At 38.8% G+C, this 24,504-nt stretch overlaps 1 protein-coding gene across 2 annotated transcripts; it reads left to right on the top strand.

Annotated features, from left to right (window-relative positions):
• The first annotated feature begins 1,562 nt into the window (after positions 1-1,562).
• Positions 1,563-23,994, top strand: mc5ra (melanocortin 5a receptor). 2 transcript variants are annotated; one of them, XM_020638469.2, is made up of 5 exons: positions 1,563-1,718; positions 16,471-16,712; positions 18,315-18,421; positions 20,194-20,382; positions 23,259-23,994. In XM_020638469.2, the coding sequence occupies exons 2-5, from the start codon at positions 16,545-16,547 to the stop codon at positions 23,827-23,829; spliced, it is 1,035 nt and encodes a 344-aa protein (XP_020494125.1). In that variant the 5' UTR covers positions 1,563-1,718; positions 16,471-16,544; the 3' UTR covers positions 23,830-23,994. The 2 variants fall into 2 exon arrangements, with proteins under 2 accessions (XP_020494125.1, XP_020494126.1); XM_020638470.3 differs by lacking the exon at positions 1,563-1,718 and adding an exon at positions 9,566-9,752.
• Positions 23,995-24,504: the final 510 nt, after the last annotated feature.

Consider the following 24,504-nt stretch of genomic DNA (forward strand, 5'->3'; position numbering starts at 1 on the left):
TCTGAAATCTGGCGCAGTCTTGGCCTGTGTAGGCTGTTTCGTCATGAGCCTGGGATCCGGCCTTTGCTTAAGTGCTCATGATGGATAGGCCAGGTCTTTGTAATATAGCATTAAGTAAGGTCTTTTACCTGCTTTTTGTAACATAACAATGAGTAAGGTCTTTTTACCTGCTCTTTTGTAATATTAAAAAAAACATAGAGTAAGGTATTTTACCTGCTTTTTGTAAAGTGTGTCGAGATAACGCTTGTTATGAGTTGACGCTATACAAATAAAGATTGAGACTGAGATAAAGATTGAGATTGAGATTGAATCGATTCAAAATATATATGTTTTAAATGTACTTTTTTTCTTCCAGAGAATGGAAAATCGCTGCCAGCAATTTCTTTTATTTGATTTAGCAAGGGATGTGTCAGTCCTGGCTCGTCAGTTGCGCAGCTAACATTAGTTAAATGGCTGTGTTCTATATATAACCCTATATATAACTGCCTGTACTGTCTATAGAGCAGAAAGACATTCAGCCCATCCTGTTTGGATTCTACAAACCCCCCAGGGTAGAGCAAGCTTGAACCGACATATTCAAAATGTAAAGTCTGAAAAATGGCCTGACTCGCATCATGTGTCACAAATGGTAAACAACAGCTGACTGACACACACAGCATCACTCTACCGACCATTAAATGAACAAGAACCCATTCTCTGTTTCAAAGGACCTACATCGTTGTAAACCATGTAGGCTTTACTCCACTTGGCTTGACTGACTGTAGTACATTCTAAAAAGCGTCCCCTTGTAATAAAAAGGGAATGTATTGTGAATCAGGAATCGGTTGGAATGGAAAGTTAGATATATTTTGAATATGCACTCTGAAAACGCAGCCTGTGGGTGTTGACAGATGGGGGAGTCGCACCGGAGCGGATCTGACACGCAGCGCACACACATCTGGTAAAAGTTCGGGTCGACTCTGATCTGCATAGACGACACCGGGGGAGGCTGATCCTCCACAGCTAACAGAGAAAGTCCCTTTTATCTTAATCTGCAGCTGGTCTACAGATAGAACTGATTCTTATGACGGTGACAAGAATGATGGAGACAACATAGTCATAAGCGCTTCTTTTAAGGTTGTCATGGTTACTCCATCACAAAGTGTTGCATGGCTTTTTTTTCTCCTCTCTCTCGTCTCAAAAAGTAATTTTTTACCTTTCACATCATGACCTAACCCTGGTATTTATGAAATCAAACAGCAGAATTTCTCTGAAAGATTATCACCAACCCGTCCTTCTGACATGGTCGCGACTATTCTTCTTATTTAGTCTCCGGCACAAGTGATATTTTTTTCTTCCTCTCTCTTTCACTATATTGCAGGTTTAAACATGCAAATGAGTTTACACCTTAGAGAAAGCTCCTCATTGACAGATTCTTTACAACATCGAGGAAGCTCTGAGCTTTTTGTCTGCTGCTTTCTTCAACCCACTCTGAGGGAGAGCTAAAATGTGCTTGCGTGTCGGCGTGTCAAATCTGAAGGGGGAGTTCCTCACTCCCCCCCTCGCCTTCTGTTTCTCTCACTCTATCTCTCGCTCTCTTTGCACACACACACACACACACAGCTCAGCATCCCCACTCTCACGATGCGTAAATCCACCGCTCTGATGCTCCACAGAGGCACCAGCCAGTCCATCTGAGACACTCGTGGGAAGGATTTGAGTCACAGCTCCTGCAAGAGGTGAGTCATTCTTCATCTCTGTTTAAAGTCTCAGGCTGGATTTTTATCATCAGAAGACATCTTTTTAATGTCAAAACTGCAACTTACAGAATAAGTGTTATCAGACTTGATGTCCTCAAGTGCGTGTGGTTTTAAAGTGACATCATCATGATTTGATTTTTATTTTGGTCCTCTGAGGTGTCACTGATATTTGGTTTGAAACCTCACGTCTGTCTGTTTTGCTCAGTACACATTTTGAAGTCAATGTGAGGATTTTCAAGGTTACATTTGGCAGCTGTGTGATATTTTCAGGGTTTTGTTGTGACATTTTGGTATACATCAAGACCAATTGCAAATTATGTAATATGTCTTTTTTTTTTATCTGAATGTAGAAATGATCATATCTTATGGGCAAGCAATTATTCTGCTCTTAAACAACAAAGTTCACTCTGTCAAAGATGATATATCAAACTCCTACACATCTTCTTGATGGACTCATAGCTTTGAAGCAGGTGTATCAGAAGAAAAAAACACCTGACCCAACAGGTCTTTTTCAATTAACTTTATGAACAGCGTAGTCCTGTTGATTTAATGCCACAGTGTTTATCTGCATTCATTATATCTATTGCTTGTGTAATTTGCATTAAAATACAAAGGATTGATTTACCGGCTGAATAGAGGCTGGTAAATCATTTAGAGACTCCCTGTGAGCTGCTTCCTATGGAAACACAAACACACAGGGTTCCAGATGCTGCATGTTCTCATGGCACTCTGCCAGATGTCCAAATGCTGTAGCTGAAGTTACCAATGCCCTGAATTAGTCAAAATAACACATCACTCAGTCAGCATGTTGTAGAGAAATACTGTTAGTTGGCATTATTTTTAGCTCAGAGCTGCCTGTAAGCTGATGGCAGTGAAAGCATATCTCTTGTCAGCAGAGACCACCCCACTGTGCTGCACAAGAACTGGAAAAAATGAGCAAGTCAGTGAAGGCTGAGAAACCACTGCTTCATTATCACCGAGAAAACCTCATAGCTATCTATGCTCTGTTTGTTCATTATAATTGAGTCTGTAATGTAGAAAAAGAAAATGTGTTTTTCTCACATAATTAGTCAGCACAGTGACAAATGAGCAGCAGTGAGTGTCCCTTTGTGTGAGACGAGGATAACACATTGCCTGCTGGAGGAACAAAGATTCACCTGAATGAACAAGTTAGAATTAGAATTCTATTATTTGGTTTACATAATGACAAGTTCATTTCATCTCTTCTGAATGCTTCCCTCTGACATGTGCAAAGGCAGAGATGTGTGGCAAGGCAAGCCCCTTTATCAGAGCTCATGTAAATAGTGACTCAGCAGGCTTGGCTGGCTTTAACTAAATATAATTGGAAAACAGCTGCACACTCATACATGTATGTGGCACCAGAAAGGCATTTGTGTTCAGGCAAGAGTTTTTGGAAGGGTATGAGTCATCAAATAGATTGGGAACAAATTTAATGGTGTTTAATGGAGCACAAACTAATTTAAGATTTGTTTGTGCTCTCTATATTGAGGTTTTTCTTTGGTCTATGTTTTGTGGCTCCTTTGGCATTCTGAAATAAACTAGAATGGCTACTTTTGGATTTAAATAATGTTCGCATGAATGCCATGAAAGAGCTAAATTTGTCAGATTTTAATGAGTGGATTAAGCAAAATAAGTGTTTCTGTATATAATGTGCTTATCTATAAAGTGGACGCCTCTGGTGTCTGGTCTCTAGTGCATCATTTATTTGTTTAATTTGTCTGGTAATTATGTTAATATTGATGATATTCAGTTGGTATTTTAATTTTAGGTAACGATAATGTAGCTTTTCACCACAGATACTTGTTAGGTGCCTTTATAAAACTTTTTTTGTTCAATTTTAATAAGTAATATATGATAATACTTCAGAGTTAGCCTGTGAAGCACTTAGTCCAGCAGCCTGCCCCAGTATTCACAGAGTGGCACACATCAGGGTTTTTCCTGCATTCAAAATTTGACAGTGGCTGCCACTGCCTAATACGACCCTCTTCACAATTTGACCAATGTTTTTATGGAGAAACCAGTTTACCGAGTACAGCACCCGTTGAATTTGTCATGTCTAACCGCAATCGTGTCTTTACGCCGATGTGGTGGCGGATCTGTAACATAATTAATCCAGTGCACCAGAAAGTGTGTTGCCAAACTACAACTAAAGAGATGGAAAAATTAGAGGAACATGTTGAAGTTTTTCCCGTAAGAGCGTTTGTTTGTTTTGCGTTACAGCGCTGTACAAGCATGCCCTACAAAAATATCCGTCAGGCGCGTAGCTGACATGATTAACAGGTGGGCGCAATGTAACTGTTCGTTTAAAGGGTTAAAACTCATTTGATATGTGCTCCACCCTCTATCAGGCTTCACTATTGGGTTACCCGGTGGAGGTCCGCTTGGCACCCTGAGACCATTTTATCTACTTACCACCCAATCAGGGAGTCAGCTACCTATAAAACCCTCAAGCATACATTGTTTGTCTCGTTTTTTTCACTCCACCCTCCGGTGTGGTAGACTGCTCGTTTCCCAGACAGCTTCACTTGGTTGTTGCGTCATTTAAGGACGGCAAAAAAAAGGAAAAAAAGGAAAGGAATAAAAGAAAGTGCACCACCAAATTTGAAGGAGTCTACAAATCTAAACAATAAACCTTATGTTAGAAATCTCTCACTGAAAAACATCGCTCACCGTTGTTTTAAATCTATTCATGGGCTGGCTTCGCAGCTATGGAGAGGGCCTCTATAGCTCTATTCCTGCTCAGGGCTCAGTTGCTGGTGCTTTGGTGTGGAGCAACGTCCTCTGAAAGCCAGGTTACACATGCAAAGCCAGGCGGCAGCGTGGGACACTTTTCCAGTAATGGTAGGCTTTCATATCACGGTATTACAGTACTAAAAGGAACACACTATGACCTCCCCTCCTTCCCACTTTTTAAAAGTCACTGACCGTTTGGATTTCAGTAGCTTCTAACTGAATCGGTGTGGTTGCAAATTTTGTTTTTCTCCTGCAGAGTTATCTTAAGCTGCTGCTGAAAACATAATTCCTGATATGATTCTATCACAATAAAAGTCTCTCAAAGCTTGGAAAGTGGGAAATTTTACTCTCAAAGATTAACAGGAAATTGAACTTGTTAATCATTCAATGGACGTGTTAATTCAGTGGACTTGTTAAATTAATTGGACACTCAATGGACTTGTTAAAACAAGGTAATCATTCAATGGAGCTACAATATGTGGAGAATTTTAATAACACTGTCGGCAGTTTTCAGCTTATCTCTCACCATGATTTAAAGCCACAGTCTGCTTCTTTTAAATGTCATGGACTTAATGCAACATGCAATGCATGTTTAGGTGAGTTTAAACACACCTAAACCCAACACAGTTTCAGCAGATGTCTGGTTTTGCTCGAGGTGTCCACTGTAATTTTGCTAAATGTTGCTTAGTGCTGTGCTCATGACAGAATAATGTTGGGCCTTTGTAGATAACATTACAAAGAATAAGGTCTTTTACCTGCTCTTTTGTAAAGGGTCTTGAAACAACATTTGTTATGAATTGGCACTGTTCAGATAAAGATGGACTGATTGAATGACCTTAAAGCAGGTAATGGAGATGCAAATCCATTCCAGCACAAAGCCTCAGACACACAGAGACGTGCTGCAGGCGAGCACACCTTTACCGGATTGCTGTGCCATTATTTACTTTCATCGAAAGTGCAGAAATTTTGTAGTGATTGGTCAAAGTTCCAGGGCCGTGCAGAATTTGCTGTGATTGGTTGAATTTACATTAATAGTTGTGATCGCAACATCCCGAATTTCTGGAGGGACTGATACTCTGAATCTGCAGATGGCAACGAACCAACAGTTGATGAACAGTATTCTTACGGTTAACAAACCGGTTGTGATTATGAAACATATGTTAATGAAGGAGATTTTTTTTTTTTGAGTGGGAAGAAAAAGCCATTGAACACTGTTTGTGATGGAGTATCCATGCCAACCTTTGAAGAAGTGCTTCTAACCATAGGGTTTCCATCATTTGTGTCACTGTTTTTAGACTGGCCTCCACCTTGAGCTCAGCTGCAGATTCAGGTCACATCCACGTACTCTGTTAGCTGTAATGGATCGGCCTCCCCGCTGTGCTGTCCATGTGGATCAGATTGAATTTCTAAACATGTTAAATATTGAGCTGTAAAATAGACACAAATATTACACAGTACATGAAGAATGAATGATACGATTATTTAAATAAAAAAAATAAAACAACCACAAAATGGATTGTCAAAAATATGAAATTTAAACTAGATCAGTTGGTCAAGATTACTTTTGCCTTTAGTACCTGTTAGTTACTTGATATGAGTCAAACTAATCCTGTGTAAGTAGAGTTACATAGAGAAATACTGAAAGTGAAGGATATGGAGCAATCGACTTTTCAGCTGTAGTAACCAAGCTGAAGTTAACTTTCTTATGATTCATGGGGAGCTTTCTTCAGCCTTTTAACGATTGCAATTTGCAAACAAGATGAACCTCTATCTTTTCAGAATTGTTTAATTTTCTTTTGTTTTTGTCTGTCATGACGGACCTCAAAGCAAAATGGACACTGGGCCATATTTTAATCATGTATTGTATGAAGTGCAGGGCTCAATTGAATTCAACGCATGTCCAAAGCCATTTTCATACATGTAAACCGGAAAATTTCTAGAAAATCTCAGATAGGCTGCCCCTGAAATTTTCCAGGAGACTTTCCCTGTTGGACTAGAGGACATGATGATAAAGTGCACATGTAATGTCATTACTTCCTCTTGCTGCCTCACAGGGGATTCTGAATATCTCCTGCAGTGTCCTCACATCGGCTAGGAAAAAGTTGGAGAGGAAAATTTGGCTGTTTGGGTTTATAAATGCAGCAACAATGTTGGTGTCCAGTATCTAGGATTTATGTGCATGTCTGAATACACTACAGCTAAACCTTTGCCACTAAAACAGTCCCTAAACTGATTGAAAAAGTCAGATTCAATCCATTAAACCGGCTAACTTAAGACTGCTCTCAGCCATCTCATTTTAATTGCCAATTTTTTACCATCTTTAATAAAAAGACAGGGATCAGGTCAGACTAGAGCACATTTCACTTTTTGTTCTTTCAACCTGCACATGTACATGCACAGCAAAAATGGGCCTCTGTATAAAATATTGTGAGGCACAGATTGCATTTTTTTAAACAATGCATTGTTAATAAAGTAAATACACATTTTATTTATAAATGCTGCTGGATCACATGGTATGGAATATTAATTCTGAATGGGCAATGCACACAGTTAGTAATAATATGTTTTGGCTCTTTGTCTGTGTCACTCTTAGTAATGTTTGAGGGTTATTATAAATTTAATTACAGCATGTACGGTGTGTCTTGGCCTTGAATTATTGCTTGGCTTGACTTTCTAGAAAGTGCAGGGATCTCAGAAATCCACCAAAAGTCCCAGAGGTGAGGCAGGTGTGGGAGGAATTATTAGTGAGCCTTTCCTTTCCTATTCTTTTGGCATCAATGGCTTTGGCCTGCACAAAGCCAAAGCCTGCTTAATGATAGCAGAAGCTAGATAAAACTAAAGCTTTCCAGCTCCCAGTCCTCTTCTAACAACAACAACTCCATTTGACTGCATCAGCAAAGTCCTCTGTGTATACACGTTTCTATCTGAATCATGAAATTAAGCTGCAATTAAAATTGCAGAAAAAACTTTGCCATTAACTATAAACAAGGTTTTTGTTGGTCAATTGCACAATCTCTTTTCATTACCTAAAGAAAGTATTGCACTTACAATGTACCTGAATCTTCCTTTATATAAAACCAACATGTCCATAGGATACCAGGAAGAATAGTACATTTACTATGATGATCGATGGGACTCAAGGACTTAAATGTAATGTTCTTTACATTTTATAAAAGTATCTTATATAAAGTGTATTTTCTCATGATGTCAAATAAACTCACAGCAAACCAAATAATACAATTCATATTTGAAATCTAACTCTGGACAACTTGCTTTAGCTGCTGCTAGAAGGCTCTTAACTACTTACCTGTAAGGTTCATTATTGGCTGATTCATTATTTATTTTTACAGTGAAAGTTTTTTTTTTTGCGTGGAGGGGAGGCTGTGAGGGTTGGGGGCAATGAGAGCGTCATTTCATAAAGTCTGCATATTGAAGAGAAATGGCCCATCATTTAAAAGTTAACTTGAACTCCTTCCGGTTCTCTGAGACCCAGTCATTGAAAACACATGCTTCATGTCGCCACCCACTCTCTCCTCCCAACATTTCCTGTCTCTCTTCATCTGTCCTATCCAATAAAGGCAAAACACCCAAACATATATAAAATAAATATCTAAAGCATTATTGTAATGCACTTATATTATTACAATTAACTGTAAACATCTGCAGGTGTATTTGGAATATTCTGTGACCAATTTGTCATCATTTATAAGCATGTAAGTGTTCATAGTTATAGCCAAAGACTCCACATCTTTTGAATCAGACTTCCACAGAGAGAAACATTAATAGGTGTTTGGGCACGATGTGTTCCAATCATACCAGCTAAATTGTCACTTAAAATGTCCTTAAGTATGATCTCCAGAAAAAGAGTGGGAACCCTGAGCTCCAGGTGAACTCTTGATAGTCACTGATGTCAGAGTGCACAGATTAGGCTGTCTACAAAAAGGCAAAAGGCCCTTAAAAGGAATCTTGTTCAATAAATATGGATGCAGTAACAAAATACGTAAACATGTTTGCCAATAAGCTTCTATGGTATTCTTTGCTCTTAAGATATCATCACATATTATTTTGCAGACCTATGTGACCTTTAAGCATCTCACCCTTTTCATCTGTACAGATATTGAGATCACAAACTGCATTGAATCCACTTTTAAGGCCAGTCTTTCACAACAGTAAACATTCAGTCATTTCAAAAGACATACAGAATATGATTCACTTTATGTCCAAATAACCCACGATGTATTTGAAGTGGTAAATCTCAAAGCAGTTATTTGGTGATGGACTTGGAAACAGACTTAGTAAAGAAATGGTACTGCCTGAGATGAAATTCTTTCATATTGCTAGTCGTGCATAGTGCTTCTGCAACGCTGAAATGCAATGTGATTTCACAGACTGGGACACCAATATTACGCTGTTGCAGAATCATAAAGAACAAAAACATGATGACTGCTGAGCAGTCTTAAAAGGGCAAATGAAGCACCAACAGAAAAAAACTGAAAGTTGCAGATCACACTAATGGCTCCTGAAGGAGTTATTCATGGTCATTGTGTATCATGTAGAATATTGGAGTCTTTATGCAAAAAGTCCCACAGGTTGTTGTTTTGGTGTGATTATCATTTCAATGTGATTAGGTTTGATTACATTTGTTGCACTGTGCATAAATGATGTGCTCCTGCTCGCTGCATGAATAATGGAAAACATGTCCAAAGGTACAAAAACTCCATCTCCAGCAAAGACTGTTCTCTGCTGCTTTTGATTTAATATCCCATATTTCATGTAGATTAACGTCTAAACCCTTAAATATGCTTAGAGGTTTAGCTGTATAACTTACCATGTATTTTATTAACCTGCAATGTGAGCCTTCCATTTATCCAGTAAAGTGAAGTCTGCGTGTTTGGACTGAGAGAGTGTTTTATAGACTCCTAATTAAGCATGATTTGCTCTAACATTTCACCCGTTGGGAAAAATAAACCGTGTCCGCTTGAAACACTGGATCAATGGAGGGTTTCTTTTAGTCAGAGGATTATTAGTTGTCTGATGTGTCTCTTGATGTTGTGAACAAGGTAGTGTGGGTCTTGCTGTTGTCAGTTTAATGACTGTGGCTGCAGAACCCCATCAGTTATCAACCCCCTGGGACTGCCGCACGAATCTCACCGAGAAGAGATGGAGAGGGTCTGAGGACAAAACAGAGACACGAGGACAGAAGAGAGAGAGCAAAAGATCCCACCGGCTGATTTCACACTGCAAGAGTGATTATAGCAGGTGATGTGGTAACGTCAATATGCTATCAGTCACACAGATACAGAAAATACATCTTAAAAGACTGAGAGTTGTGAATGATTGGGTTGACGACTGCAGGATGGTTAGGTACGTAATTAAGCACTGATCACACATAACTGAGTTCATAATTTATACATCTTCACATCCCAGGTGCCACACATCACGTGCTGCACATGACCTCCATCTCTGACATCAGCAACACAAGTCAAATCATCTGCGGCAAACACACCATGGTAGAGAGTGCAGGTGGCAACATTCAGCACAGAATTTCCATATAGAAGTAGCGTTGTAATGTTGTTTTGTTTGTCAAGGACACAAAAGCTCCCCCAGGCTTCATCTGTCTTATTAAAGAGCCACTCTGGTTTATTGCTGCTGAATCTGCAGCTAATAAAAATGAGTTTATTGTTTCCATTCAAATGTAGAATCCTTTTGTTTGCTGCATTCTGAGAATCCTTCGACTGTTTGTCAATGATGTTTTCTTGCCAAACTCAGATCTCGAAATGAAATAGTATGGAAGATAAGTTAGGAATAAATGAATGCTTAGACATACCGCTAGCTGTCTTTGTTTAGTCTGTATATAAAAGTGGTCGTTTATTTTAAAATTATTCATTCAAACACAACTCTCAATCTTATTTTTTGTTAACATCCCTAAAAAATGCAATAGTTGTACTTCAAAAAGTGTGTTTTTATAGTGTCATCACTCATATAAACTGTACTGCTCCTGTCAATACATTACATTTGTTTTATCATCTAAGTGTGTATGAATGATAAGATGAAGGGCTCCTGCATCGGCACAGATGCATAAATCACTCCTGTTCTCCATCTCTTTTTTATCTCTGTCCGTCATCAATTATTCATTAATCCTGTCATCAAACAAGTTTATAACAGCTTTTTACACATAGAGCCAGTCTGAGAATCTGAGATTACTCTCCCTGAACTGCTGATGTTTTCACATATGCACCCCGAGAAATATCTAGACAATTTGGGAGGGCTGCTCCCATGATTCTCCCGCCCTGGCTGTTCACATATGCTCCTCTCAGGGGGAGACTATCCCTGTCAGAAGGGAGAAGGGGGTCTCATGAGGTAAGACATGACTTGAAAAAAACGACGCGAAAGTAGCTTAAGAAGCAACAGAGTCCGCTATACGATGCTATAATGAGAATATTTGCCTTTATATCAATGCAATGTGTAATCCAATGGAATGACAACATCCACAAAAGAGAGGAGAACAACATACTGATGAACAGAAAACAGAATGCAGCCGTTTAATTACGTGTACGGAGATTGTAGTGGTCGCATGCATACAGTCTATGCACCATGCAGCAGTAACAGTATAGAAAGGTCACTCCCACTCCCACTGGCTCGAGGTGAATTATCCAGAGAATATCCTATGGCGTTCTCACATAAGCACACTCTGACTACTGGGGAGAAAATTCAGGTGAAATCCGAGCAAAGAATTCTTCTGTTTGCGTTCACACATAGAGCTCCTCCTGGAAATCAGGAGTTTTCTGCAAGTGTGAAAGCCCTATTAGACGTGATGGGATTGCAAAATCGGAATTTTATTAGGAAGAACTGAAAAAGTTTATTTTTTTTATTTTTTTTATAACAAAGCATCTCATCACAACAGAATTCATCTTAGTGCATATTTAATTTACACCATTGACTCTTTGGAATTACATTTGCAGAAAACAACCTAAATCAGCCACAGTGGAAAGGAAGCAAGTTTATTTTGATTGTTTTGATAGTTTTGAGTACTGCTTTAAGATTGTGTCCAAAATAAGATCCTGAACTTTCTCTTTTGACAAAATTGTTCATAAAAACCTCATGCCAGCAAAGCCAAATCCTATGGTATAGTATCGTTACATATTGTAACGGAACGTTTCAAATTTTTTATTTGAAGTCAAAAGACAAAACACGAACAGAGCAACATAGGTAACACTTTGCCACCTGACAAGAGAATCATGGGAGTTTATGCCCTTTGTGTGTGAAATGAAAGCAAAGAAGAACATTGCTTTCCCAATGTGAACATCAGCTTATTGTCAGATTGAAAACATTTTATGTTATAGGTTTCCATATTTCACAGAAAGATTTAGATGATTGCTAGTTCTGTCCTTACTGCATGATATCTTGCATAATAATTCTGTCAGTGCGTGTAGGTTTGACGAAAGGGCAATAACTTTCTCTCCTGCTGTCATGCATGAACTGTAAGGGAAACATCAACATGTGGGATATTAAATACAGATATTTGTTCAGTCTCTGAATCAGGTTAGAAAGATATTATGATCTTCATAATTGGAAGGAATGTCTTGTGATAGTGATATTAAAAGATAATAAACTGATGTAAGGAAAATAACCTGTTAGCAAGCTATAAAGAGACTCACTGTTGAAAGTAAATAAATAGAATTGAATTGCTCCAGCCACTGGCACATTAGCACAAGGGTTTAAAAGCAACGAAAAGACAGAATCAATTATGCTTTCTCACTCCCAGTAATTGCTTGTTGTCTTTGAAAAGCTTAAGATAGCTGCTGTGTTAATTAAAACATTCAAATATGTTGATATCTTCATTAATATGTCCTGCAATTGCATTGTTTTTTTCCAAAGTGCTGACATCAAAGCAGCCAATTGTGTTAAGCACTCAAACATGGTTTTCTCATTTAGCCACAGTGAAGGTTCATTATGGTACCTGCTCACAGTGTTGCAGTGTATTTGGATAATCCTTTAGTGGGGAAAGTGGAGACTAAAGTTAATGGCTTAAGCTTGCTTGAATGGTTTATTAAGGTCATCTAGGTGTTTGCTTCAGTCTAGATGTTTTCTTAACAGCCTTTTGAAGCAGCCTCATCCTTGAAAGCCATCATTTACCACATGATCCAGGGAACTTTGTAAGATATAGTAAAGGGGTTTATAATACCTTGGTGCAAATGCACAAGAAACTTGTGTATGGTCATCTCATTTGACAATGCCTCAGGGTGTCATGTCAGGTCATGAGATGACTTGGAAATGAAGGCCTGCAGCAAAAGTTCAAGCTACGATTGAATACCATCAGCTGAGGCGAGGAGCCTAACACTGCGTCCCATTCACCGTCTGTTCCAGCTTCATGTCAGGACCCCTCTTTTACTTTCTTTCATAACCAAAGCAAAACCAACTTTATTGCCTTTTTTGTTTTTTAAATGTCATTGACGCATTTACGTTATAATTTCACTGGAATTTATGATCTTTCCATCATTTTTTTCCAATGAAATCTCTCACTTGAACAACAAACCAATTGTGAAAAATGTCTTTTGACTTAATCCAAAGCAACACACAAATAAAACTTGAGTTAGGAGTAAAAAATGGGACGAGAAACAAAGAAAACATTTATTTGACTTGTTTTGTAGTATTCAAGAGTGTGGTGGGTTTGGTGTGGTGAGCAAACATGCTCTGGATCCAGTGTCTGAAAAAGGGACAATTTAGCAGCTTACGTTACTTACTGTTGTGAATACAGGGTGAGAAGTCAAATTTTTAAACTCATATTTGTTAGTGCAAAAAATAAAAGATTATGATGTACACTTCAGTTGTGATTGGTAATGGTAAGGCTAAAAATATTGTACGTTAAATGTTGCTCTGTTGCTTTTTGTACCACAAAAGAGTCTTAATACATCAGAGAAGCACAGCAGAGGCTACACATGGATCAAACACCTTGTTTAAATGTTTGAAGTTGAACATTACAGTTACAGGGTTGCCTTCATTGCTTGTAGACCATGTATCATTTAGTCAGACTCGTTATTACATAAAACCAGGTATTATTTCAAGCCGGGCAGGATACTGCGCGCCCTCCCCCCTCTCTCACCCACTTTTCCTGTCATCTTCGGTCCGTCACTGTCAAAGAAAGCCAAAAGGCCCTTAAAAGGAATCTTGTTCAATAAATATGGATGCAGTAACAAAATACGTTTTTTTCAATATTTGGCTTAATTTCATTATTCAGATAGAAACGTGTATACACAGAGGACTTTGCTGATGCAGTCAAATGGAGTTGTTGTTGTTAGAAGAGGACTGGGAGCTGGAAAGCTTTAGTTTTATCTAGCGTCTGCCATCATTAAGCAGGCTTTGGCTTTGTGCAGGCATTCCATTGATGCCAAAAGAATAGGAAAGGAAAGGCTCACTAATAATTCCTCCCACACCTGCCTCACCTCTGGGACATTTGTTGGATTTCTGAGATCCCTGCACTTTCTAGAAAGTCAAGTCAAACATGTTTGCCAATAAGCTTCTATGGTATTCTTTGCTCTTGAAGCACTGGCGGTTTTGGGGAGGGGCCAACAGGGACCAGTGCTCCTGTAACACTGAGCTTGGACCCCCCCCCGTGCCCCCCCCCCCCCCTCCAAACGAAGAGCATGTTAATAAAAAAATGTATTTATTTCAATGATATTGCGCTGATGCAAAAGCAAAAGGCCGAACAACTGTGGCTCAACCACAGAGCTTAAATTAAAAGAACGGCCAATCCCCGTCAAATTAACAACGAACTAGTCATTCTAATTCTGTGGGCTCAAGATTCTCGTCGGACCCTTTAGAGCGGTACATTGACGCTGCGTCCGCTAACGACGTTACCCTCCACTGCCAGATCTTATTGGAGGCAAGCAACCAAGATTATAATGCTACGAGACCAATAACGTTGACACGAAAGATTTAAGGTGAGAAATACATTTTTATTTGCGTAGCCTAATTGTTACAAGGTAAGACTGGTCAGGAAATGTTGTTGTTGACTAGTTAGCTAACTTAATAGCATTAGCAGCCACACCAGCCCGAACAGTTAAAAGTTTACTTGCATTAATACTTGTTGCTCGTAACGTAATGTTAAGTTTTGCGATATCTAATGTTTTAAAGAAATGGGCTGTCTTCATAAATGGTTAGCCTGACGGCATGCTATAACGTACATAATTCCTAGCGCAAAGGCTAACGTTACCACAACGTAGATCCAAGTCTGTAACAGTAACGTTAGTTCACTATTCTGGGTTACTCAAGTGTTGTGCATTCCACCCCATTGTTTTTTGTCTATAGAGGTTATCAAGATGAAGAGAAACAAGGACGGTATGTCATATTTCGCCCCCAAAAGTAGAGACAATGATGAGGCAGACACAGACGATCCAGGTGTTGAGAGCGCCGAAGAGAAACAGGGAGTGGAGAGCGTAAAAGAGGGAAAGCCAGGGGACTTGATAGATGACAGTGAGGACACAGAGACGGAAGATGACGCAGATGAAGGTCCAGAGAGTGAGGCTTTGGGTGAAATTCAACGAGAGTTTGAGACACAAGAGGATACAGGTGCATCCACAAGCACTGGACCATCAGGTGTTGAATTGAAGTTTAGATTGTGTGTCCATGTAGAAGTGTGTTGTCTTATCATTGAGAATAAATCAAATAAAATTCTCCTTCATGTCATTGATTCATAATTATAGATGTAATTGGTGTTTCTTGATTGCTAGTGAATTATATGCCATATGTTTTGGTTTGACTTTCTCCACAGATATCAGCAGGGGTAAAGAAGACCCACCGATGCAGCCAAACATGACATTGTTTCCACAGACCTTGATGGGGGACAGGAGAAGGAGCTTCAAGGCCACCTGGTACAACATGTACCCCTGGCTTGAGTACTCCAAACAATCAGACTCGGCATATTGTTACGCCTGTAGACATTTTAGCCCCCCTAATAGCTCAGACTCAGTTTTTGACTCACCATCCGGATTCAAAAACTGGATTTGCAATCCATGCCAAGTCTGAGAGGTATACATATTCAATGATTACATGGAGAGACTATCAGAGAGCTGTAGCAAATAATTCAACACTGCCAAATGTCCTAAACAAGGAACATAACAGACTGGTTGCAGAAAATCGGGAATACATAAAAACCATAGGGGAAGTGCTACTACTTACTGCCACACAAAACATTGCTCAAAGAGGACATGATGAGTCTGCAGTCTCAAATAATAAAGGAAACTTCTATTTGTAAACTCTTAACATGTTTTTTTGTACTGTATATTTTGTATGTGAATCTTAATCTGCAAAGTAACTGTAACTAGTTGTAAAAAAAAGTTGAATGTTTCCCTTTGAAAATTAGGAATGTAATGCAGTATTAAATACTGTTACTGAACCAAATACTGTGACGGAAACACTGAAACAAATACCAATCATGGTATTTTATGTTGTCCGCTATCTTTTGTTAAGATGCCATTAAACATTATTAAAGAATGAACATCTTTGTCTCTTTTTGTCCTCGGTAGAATGTGTCCCTCTGACAAAACAACTGGCCCCAGCCTGGCCCCCTCAGTAAAAGTGACACGTTACCTTTCACAAAAGTGGCAACCTCCAATGATGAGAATTGTGAAGGAAAATGCCCTTTTTTATAGAAAAAATGAACCTGTAATGACATATCTCTTTATTATGGGTAAAGGGTGATTTTGTTTTAAATTCCTGGTCTGTTTGGATTACATGAAGGCTCAAGTGTATGCATACATCTGCATAATTACAAAATGTCTTTTCAGAAGGTCTATGTGTTATTCAGTCCATGCTTTCACCCCATGTTTATCGAATAATGTCTGTGTGGAGGGAAACTGGTCACATCGTCTTTTATTCAAAGTAGAAAAAGAGCGATAGAGTAACATGATTTCTGAGGTAGAGAGTCAGAAATATTTTTGTAAAAATCATTATGTCTCACAGCTGTTTTCCTTTGCAGCCCGTCTGAAAAAATGGTAACCTTATTAGAGGATCAGTGATCTGAGCCACAGCACAGCCAGAGCCACAGCAGGCATGAATGCATCTGATCTGTCTTCCTACCAAGGGGAGGTGATGCTGGATAACTCCACCTGGGCTTACTCCTACTATAACATAAACTACACCCTGTCCCCTCCGCTGATACCAGACAAGACCAGCACGACCAAACCCGCAGCATGCGAGCAGGTCCACATCGCCGTGGAGGTATGTGTGCGACTGAACACCAAAATGCTTTCTTTGTTTATGTTAAATTAATTTGAACAAATTCATATATATTTAGATTTTTTTAAGTACTATTTTTGCTCTATAGCACTTTATTTTGTCTGACTGCATTCAATAAACTGCAAAGTTTTGCCAGTTTACTATGACTGCAGTTTTCTAAAAGGACTTTTACCTTATATAGGTATAATATGCAACTTCCAGAGTGCATTGACTTATTATTCTACTCTGAGCGTCTGTTATTGCTGCAGATTGATTTACATTATTTAGTTAAAACTCTGATGCAGATGGTGCAGTGCGCCTCTGTATGAGAATCAGAGGGCCGTGACTAATCGCTGGTATCTGACACCCAGTGAAGAGAAAGGCTTGGTAAAAACTGCCTACACATTTCTCCCTCAGTTAGTATGAGTGTTTGCATGACCCTCAGGATTTATTCTCTGTTCATTATCAGTATATGTTTTAAAGGGCAAGTAGTGGAATTGGTACTAGGGCTCTGACCCATGACATTTGGATAAATAGTGCTGTTAGTAAAGGAAGGTAAATATTGAAAAAGCTTTTCACATTCAAAATGTGATTGTCATTCATATCCCATAATACTTTTTCTGAGCAAAAGTCAAACATTTACAGGTTTCTGTTTTCCTCAATATATTAGGAATTGCTGAATTTTCTATCTAATTAATCCTAGGAAACATATCTGTGGACTGTTGGTTGGTCAAATGGAAACATTATACACTTTATCATAAGAGATTAAGGAATCATGCTATGTTGAAGTGCTGGCTTCTCTGTATACAATGCAGCAGCCAATATGTCTTCCTCCAAAAGTTTTGATTCCGGTCCTGAATGTTTGTTTTTGTTTTGACCAGAGAAGTAAGTTTTAAGGCACCCCCACTCGGCCATTTCCCCCCTCCCCCCTCGGTTTACCAGGCAAAGGGTAAAACCAACAGGTGTTAGGAAGAGATGGAAGCGGACAAGCAAACTGGTTCAGATGTAACTGATTCTACCCAACCTAAAGTGCCTTGACATTTTTATAATAAGCTCCTTGGCCAGAATCATGGTAAAACGAGGATTCTCTATTGGAGATACTTTAGAAAAATAGAGACAAGTTAGAAAACAAAGGCTTCAAGACTGATGCAGAGCTGGCTAAACACTGACGCTTCCGTGTCTGGGGCATGGCAACCTGTGTCTGTATCGACTCTAGGGAGGAGGGGTGGGGGGAGACAGCTCTCTCCAGTGTTTTGAATTTGGATTGCAGTACCCATTTTAAATGGATCCACATATTGATTCTTTAAAGCCATGACTTGGGGCTCTGAAATTGTGATGAGCTTTATTTATTATTTCTTCAATGACCATTATATGAACTAAAGGTTACTGTAATAATTATTAATATAATTAAAAGTTTAAGGATCATTATTGCAGCCCTTTCAATAAAATTCAATATAAAACTGGGGACTAATGCTTTTTTAATATCTTTTTGAAGTGATGTTCATTAACATGCTTTGTTTCTACTGTAAATACAAACATAATGAATAAAATAAAGTCACATGTTCTAATATTTTTTTCTGTTACTCTGAATTCTACTTTCCTCAGGTATTTCTCATCCTCGGTATCATCTCCCTGCTGGAGAACATCCTGGTCATCACTGCTATCATAAAGAACAAGAACTTGCACTCACCCATGTACTTCTTCATCTGCAGGTGATCCGACTTGCAATATGACCTTTATGTGGACACATAAGCATGTTTGCCTTGTTGACATTAGCATTCAAACCATAGTGCTGTTGTGCAAATGTACAGTCTCAAAAAAAAAAGCCAGTGTAGCGGTCGGCTCTTACTCCTGAATATGATCTCAATCTAAAGTATCTCAACCTCAATCTACTCTTTAAGACCAGAACAGTTTGTGACATTTTGTACTGAATCATTTTGGAGCCTGCTTATTGTTCAGATCAGAATCAGGAATACTTCATGTAACCTCAGACAGAGATTGGGAATGTAACTAAGACAAAGCAATAAGTACAAGAAAGAGTGTTGAAGGAATACAGCTATGTTCCAGGCACATGTTATTGAATTTATTATTGTAGTTAATAGAACAAACACTGATTGATTTGTTTACCTGAATGCGCACAGGCACACATGTTCCCTCATGATGTGGGATGAACTGAGTGTCAGAAGCACGGTTGTCATCGCACTCATTAAGTGACTGAAAAGAAAAAAAATAGAATGATGCTTCAACTCAACTTTGATATTTACACTAATCACTCATGACTCACTATTTACATCCGAGCAATGTGACATTAAAGGACAAGATAACAGAGTCTAAGTTGATACCCTGGGCATGTTCAGAGACAGAGCAGACATTCAGGTCACAGTGAATGCTTTGATGTTGTTCTGAATGATTTCTTTGAGATGTCTACTGAGTCTCTACACAGAGTGATGAACAGACCGACTAGATTACTGCAGGATGAGAGCATCGCTGTCTTTTATTTGAAAATACATCTACTTCAAGGGAAAAAGATTTTTTCCCACTTTAAAAAAGTGAATCAGTCTGACCCAACGAATGATGCACAAATTATTAGATAACAGAGCAACATTTTTTAAATGTAAATTCTTTATCCCAAAATTAGATGTCAGCTATTTTCAATATTCAGAATCTTAAATGAGGTGTCCACTAGATTTAACATAATGCAACCATTTCACACCAGAGTCAATTTCATGAATTAAAAATATGGCAATAAATTGTCATCAACTACCTATTTTCCAAGATGAAGAAGAGACATTGACGAGCAAAATTTTTCCCCCAGCTTTCGTCGTACAAATTCAGGTGGGAGACAGGAGAGGTGTGTGTGTATTGCAAAGCATAGAGCAGGAAGAGTGTGAGTGTACGTGTGTGTGGGTGTGTGTCTATTTGTGCGACGAGAAGGAGCACGAACTGAACTGAGAACGAGCATTAACAAGCTTACGATTAAGAGTCTGTATGCTGTCATAATATTAGTCATATTATAATGCTAAGGCTTCACTTTAAAGAGATTAATGGATTTGTAGCTCTTCTGTGATACAATGTATGCCAGAGGGTAGTAGAAAATATACTCTTAAAGGAAGAATGTGCGACTTTTTGCTCCAGTGGATGTCGCCCTGTGCCCTGCATTGCTTCACATTGCATATAAATTGACACAGAATGATGGTGATCTAAAAACGCTTTCAAATAAGAAGTGAGTGGGGTATGTTATTTTTATTTTCTCTAGTCCTTGACTAAAACAGTTTTATAAGCCAGAAGAGGAGCTTTTTATTTGTCAAACCTGATGGAAACACAGCTCCATCAATAACATTGCCAACAGGAATTGTGCTACTAACTCATTGTAGACAGTCATGACTCAGGAAGACATTTACATAGGATGTACTTGATTTCTGCTATATTTATGTATCAAAGGTGACACAGTCTTCCTTTAACCGGGCTTGTTTGTTTGTTGCAGCCTGGCAGTGGCAGACATGCTGGTGAGTGTGTCCAACGCCTGGGAGACGATCATCATTTACCTCCTCAACAACAGGCAGCTGGTGGTGGAGGACCACTTCATCCGCCAGATGGATAATGTGTTTGACTCCATGATCTGTATCTCAGTGGTTGCGTCGATGTGTAGCTTGCTGGCGATCGCTGTGGACAGGTAATGACGGAGGGAGGCTCGAAGAGATGCATGCAAGTCTAGTTAATTGCATTACTCGGTTGTATCCTGAAAAGTCCATCTTTTAATTAACCTTGTAAAAAATAACTTGCATAAGGTTGTTTTACAGAGAAGGCTTTGTGATCAATTGAAAAAGACCGGCGCTGCACTGGTGCCCTCAATAACTGATTATCAATTCTTCCAGTTTTGTCTCAGTTGCAAAGACCATAAATATTAGGGTTGTTTTGAGTTGGTGTTCTTTAAATAATTAATGATAGCTCGAGGATATTTTGTTATCCAAAGGTCACAAAAATTAAATTAAAATTGAAATTAAAAATATGAACAGCTGCTATGGTGGTTTAAATTGATATATTTGATTTGTCAGCCTTTGAGAATGCAGAAATGCTTTGACATTAACCCCCAAGGAAAAATCTCTGCTCACTATAATGTTACCACCTGTAGCATGCTAATTTAATTTGAACCATTGTGCCTTTATTTGTGCCTAAATGTGTGAAGACCAAAAGCTTTGCATATTTTCTGGCATAACTCAATTACACAGAAAGACAAGTTTAATCCTGTAAACACAAATTAAAGGAGCAATATGTTAGATATCTAGTCAATTAAATTACTAAAGCTTCAGACATTAAGGAAACATGCTATGTTGTGGTGCTGGTTTTTCTGTCAACAACGCAGCAGCCAGCATGTCCTCCTTCTAAGTTTCGGTGCCAGTCCGGATTGGTCTGTTTTGCCATGCTAACAGCAAACCAACAGTTGTTGCAGCGTTGGAAGTAAACTGGTTCAAATACAACTGATTCCCGACTGAAAAAGTCTCAGCTTATTACTAATAAGCTACACGACCAGAAACATGGTAAAACTAGGATAAATATCGGAGCTGCTTTTGAAAGGTTAAGAGAGGTTAGAAAATAAAGGTTTCAAGACGGATGCAGAGCTGGCTAAACACTAAAGCTTCAGTATCTGCGAGATTGCTCTCTTCAATGATTTGAATTTGGACTGCAGCACTAATTTTAAATGCTAGATGTCAGAGTTATAAATATTGTCATTATGAATAGGCATGACTTAAAGTTTGCAAGCAAGAAATAAAAGGCATCCTGTTTAACAACACCTGTGAGTATTACAATTGTTACGTCCTAATATTACACTAGACATAGAAAATCATAACCCAAACATTTTCAATACTCATTTGTATTTCTCCTATTAGGTACAGATCTCCCAACGCATAAACTTTTACTGCAACTAGTCTGCATCATGATGCAATTTGTTTTCTGATCACATCAACCATTAAAATGCAATCACTGCAATCTGTTAGTTTGTGCATCACGTAGCTGCAGTAACACAGATTTATTTTGCCGTGCTACTTGTTCAATGTAGTGAAAATAGACACTTGGCGAAGACAGACAAGCGTCTCAGACTTATCTAAGATTGGTAGTTTGTTTCCAGCCAACAAAGTTTGGCCTTGATAAAAGCTGAGCCTGAGCTTTTGGTTATCAAACCTGGCACAGGTGAGCCTAAAGAAGCTGTAAGGAGCAGTTCAGTGAGTCCAGACAACAGTCCTTGGAGAAGGCAGTGAATCAAACAAGATGTGTTTGTGAGGGGTGATGTTATGAACACAGACTTTTGGTCTAAAAGAGCTTATATCTCTCAACCAAATGGTCATCTACACAAAATACTCTATTCATCACCCCTTTTGAATTCAAAGAAAAGAGCAGGTTCATGATACGTGTGCTTCCTTAAGGACATTGTGTATCGAACCCTAATCGTTCTTAAAGAGTAATTTGTTCTTAAAACTTAACCTAAATGTGGGTTATTTTTTTGATGGACATATATAGACACATACTTGATATTTGTTGATACTTTTATTTTGATCAAGCGATGTTTAGTCTCAACTACAAAACTTTCAACTAAATGTTAAAAAGAAAACACATAAAAACAACACTTCAAACCTACCTTAACGCGTGGATATTTAAATAACAAATCTGTCAAATGTTTTATTGTTTAACAGCAGCAGCATCAAGAATAAATGTGACGTCGAATCACATAAACTCTGAATTACTGTGAGATATGATCAGTGTCTATTTCTGTTTGTTTCCTTTAAGATTCAAGTTAATCTTTCACTTTGTGTGGTGTTGGTTCTTTTTCAATCAATCATTATTTGTATAGCACCAGTTCATAACAAACATTATCTGATTTTCTGATGATAGCTTTCTCTGAAGGAGTAATATCATTTAATATTTGTTTGTAGTTTATATTTACTATTTACTATTGAAGCGTCTAATATAATCTAACAACTCTGAAAGCTTGTTTTCACTTCAAGCAGCACTAACTCCACTTCAGAACTATTAGGTTTTCTCAAATGTAGAGTCCAGTGGGCAATTTGATTTGGTATTACAGTTTGAGCATTCCTGACCTCTGTTTCTTCTGAATTCTGGGTGACTTCTGCGTCTGCACTCGGCCCTGCTGTCTCATGCCCTTATACAGGCATTAAAGGGGCGTTTTTCTAATTAGAAACCACAGGCACAAACTTGTAAACTTTTAGGGACATGGTACTTATCAGTTTAGGAACACATGATGAATCTACTCAAGATTGCTCTTAGGATCTTCTGATGGACAAATTCAAGAAGAAATCTCGAAACAACTATTAGGAACTTATATAACACATTAAACGAGAAAGAGAAACCGTTGAAGTGATGAGATGGGCTCTGTACCCTTTCATTTTTAATTTAAATGCTGAAGCAGTATTGACATTTATTCCAACTTTTGTAGACATCGTAAAGGCATCCGTCCTCATTGGTTTGTGCAATTAATCAGAGGCAATTAAGTCACAGATTACATCAGGAATCAACATCTGTTGTCATCCTCAGGTACGTCACTATCTTCTATGCTTTGAGATACCACAACATCATGACAGTGAGAAGAGCCGGCTGCATCATCGGAGGAATCTGGACCTTCTGCACGGGCTGCGGGATCATCTTCATCATCTACTCAGACACCACCCCTGTCATCATCTGCCTGGTCTCCATGTTCTTTGCCATGCTGCTCATCATGGCCTCCCTCTACAGCCACATGTTCATGCTGGCTCGTTCGCACGTCAAGCGCATCGCCGCCCTGCCGGGCTACAACTCCATCCACCAGCGGGCCAGCATGAAGGGAGCCATCACGCTGACCATCCTGCTGGGGATCTTCGTCGTCTGCTGGGCCCCCTTCTTCCTCCACCTGATCCTGATGATCTCCTGTCCGCGGAACCTCTACTGCGTGTGCTTCATGTCCCACTTCAACATGTACCTTATCCTCATTATGTGCAACTCAGTGATCGACCCGCTGATCTATGCTTTCAGGAGTCAGGAGATGAGGAAGACTTTTAAGGAGATCATCTGCTGTTACAGCCTGAGAAACGCCTGTACCAACATCTGCGCTCTGACGGGGAAGTACTAAGAGATGCAAAGACATGAAAAGACGAGTGGGATGAACAGACTGAATCTGAGACTGCAGCCTGATCATGAGAGAGTCGATAGAAGAATAGTTTGAGAATTGGTTCATTGCTCCTATCTGCCAGAAGCACATTTTTGTCTACTGCTTCAAATGAACTGAAAATGGGACACTCACAGGATGTAGGAAAGTTAAACTTCTGTCTCCTGCTGTATCCACTATGTACATGAAGTGGTTAATTTACGAGTTAAATTATATCAACACAGCTAGGACAAACTGGGATTATGATTCATATGAAAGTAGGTCACAGAAAACAGTTTGTGACCTTTCTTTCATTGTAGCTGCCATTCTTGTATCGTTCTGCTTTGGCCATTTATTTGGATACAAAAGGATGTAATCACACCTTATTACCCTCATACATGTTTTTTTCATTACAATCTCTAATCTCTAATTATTGTGATTCTGTAATATCGTAATTGTGTAAAAGAGCTTATATGCTTGCTTTAAAAGTCACAGTCACCAAGGTCCTTTATTTACATAAATGCCTTTTAGGACGCCATCTTTTGATGATTGAGGAAAAAAATCACTAAACCTACGTCCCATTTAATAAAGCCATTACATTTTGAGGTTGTTTTCAATCTGTGTCGAGAAAAAAATAGTGTGGTGCACATAACCAAGCAA

This window comes from Labrus bergylta, chromosome 8, assembly GCF_963930695.1.
Source record: "Labrus bergylta chromosome 8, fLabBer1.1, whole genome shotgun sequence".
Taxonomy (NCBI): Eukaryota; Metazoa; Chordata; class Actinopteri; order Labriformes; family Labridae; genus Labrus; species Labrus bergylta.

Coding starts and splice junctions, on each gene's coding strand:
- mc5ra (XM_020638469.2), top strand. CDS start 16,545: ATGAATGCATCTGATCTGTCTTCCTACCAAGGGGAGGTGATGCTGGAT. Junction 18,422..20,193: donor ATGTACTTCTTCATCTGCAG/GTGATCCGACTT, acceptor TGTTTGTTGCAG/CCTGGCAGTGGCAGACATGC. Junction 20,383..23,258: donor CTGGCGATCGCTGTGGACAG/GTAATGACGGAG, acceptor TGTCATCCTCAG/GTACGTCACTATCTTCTATG.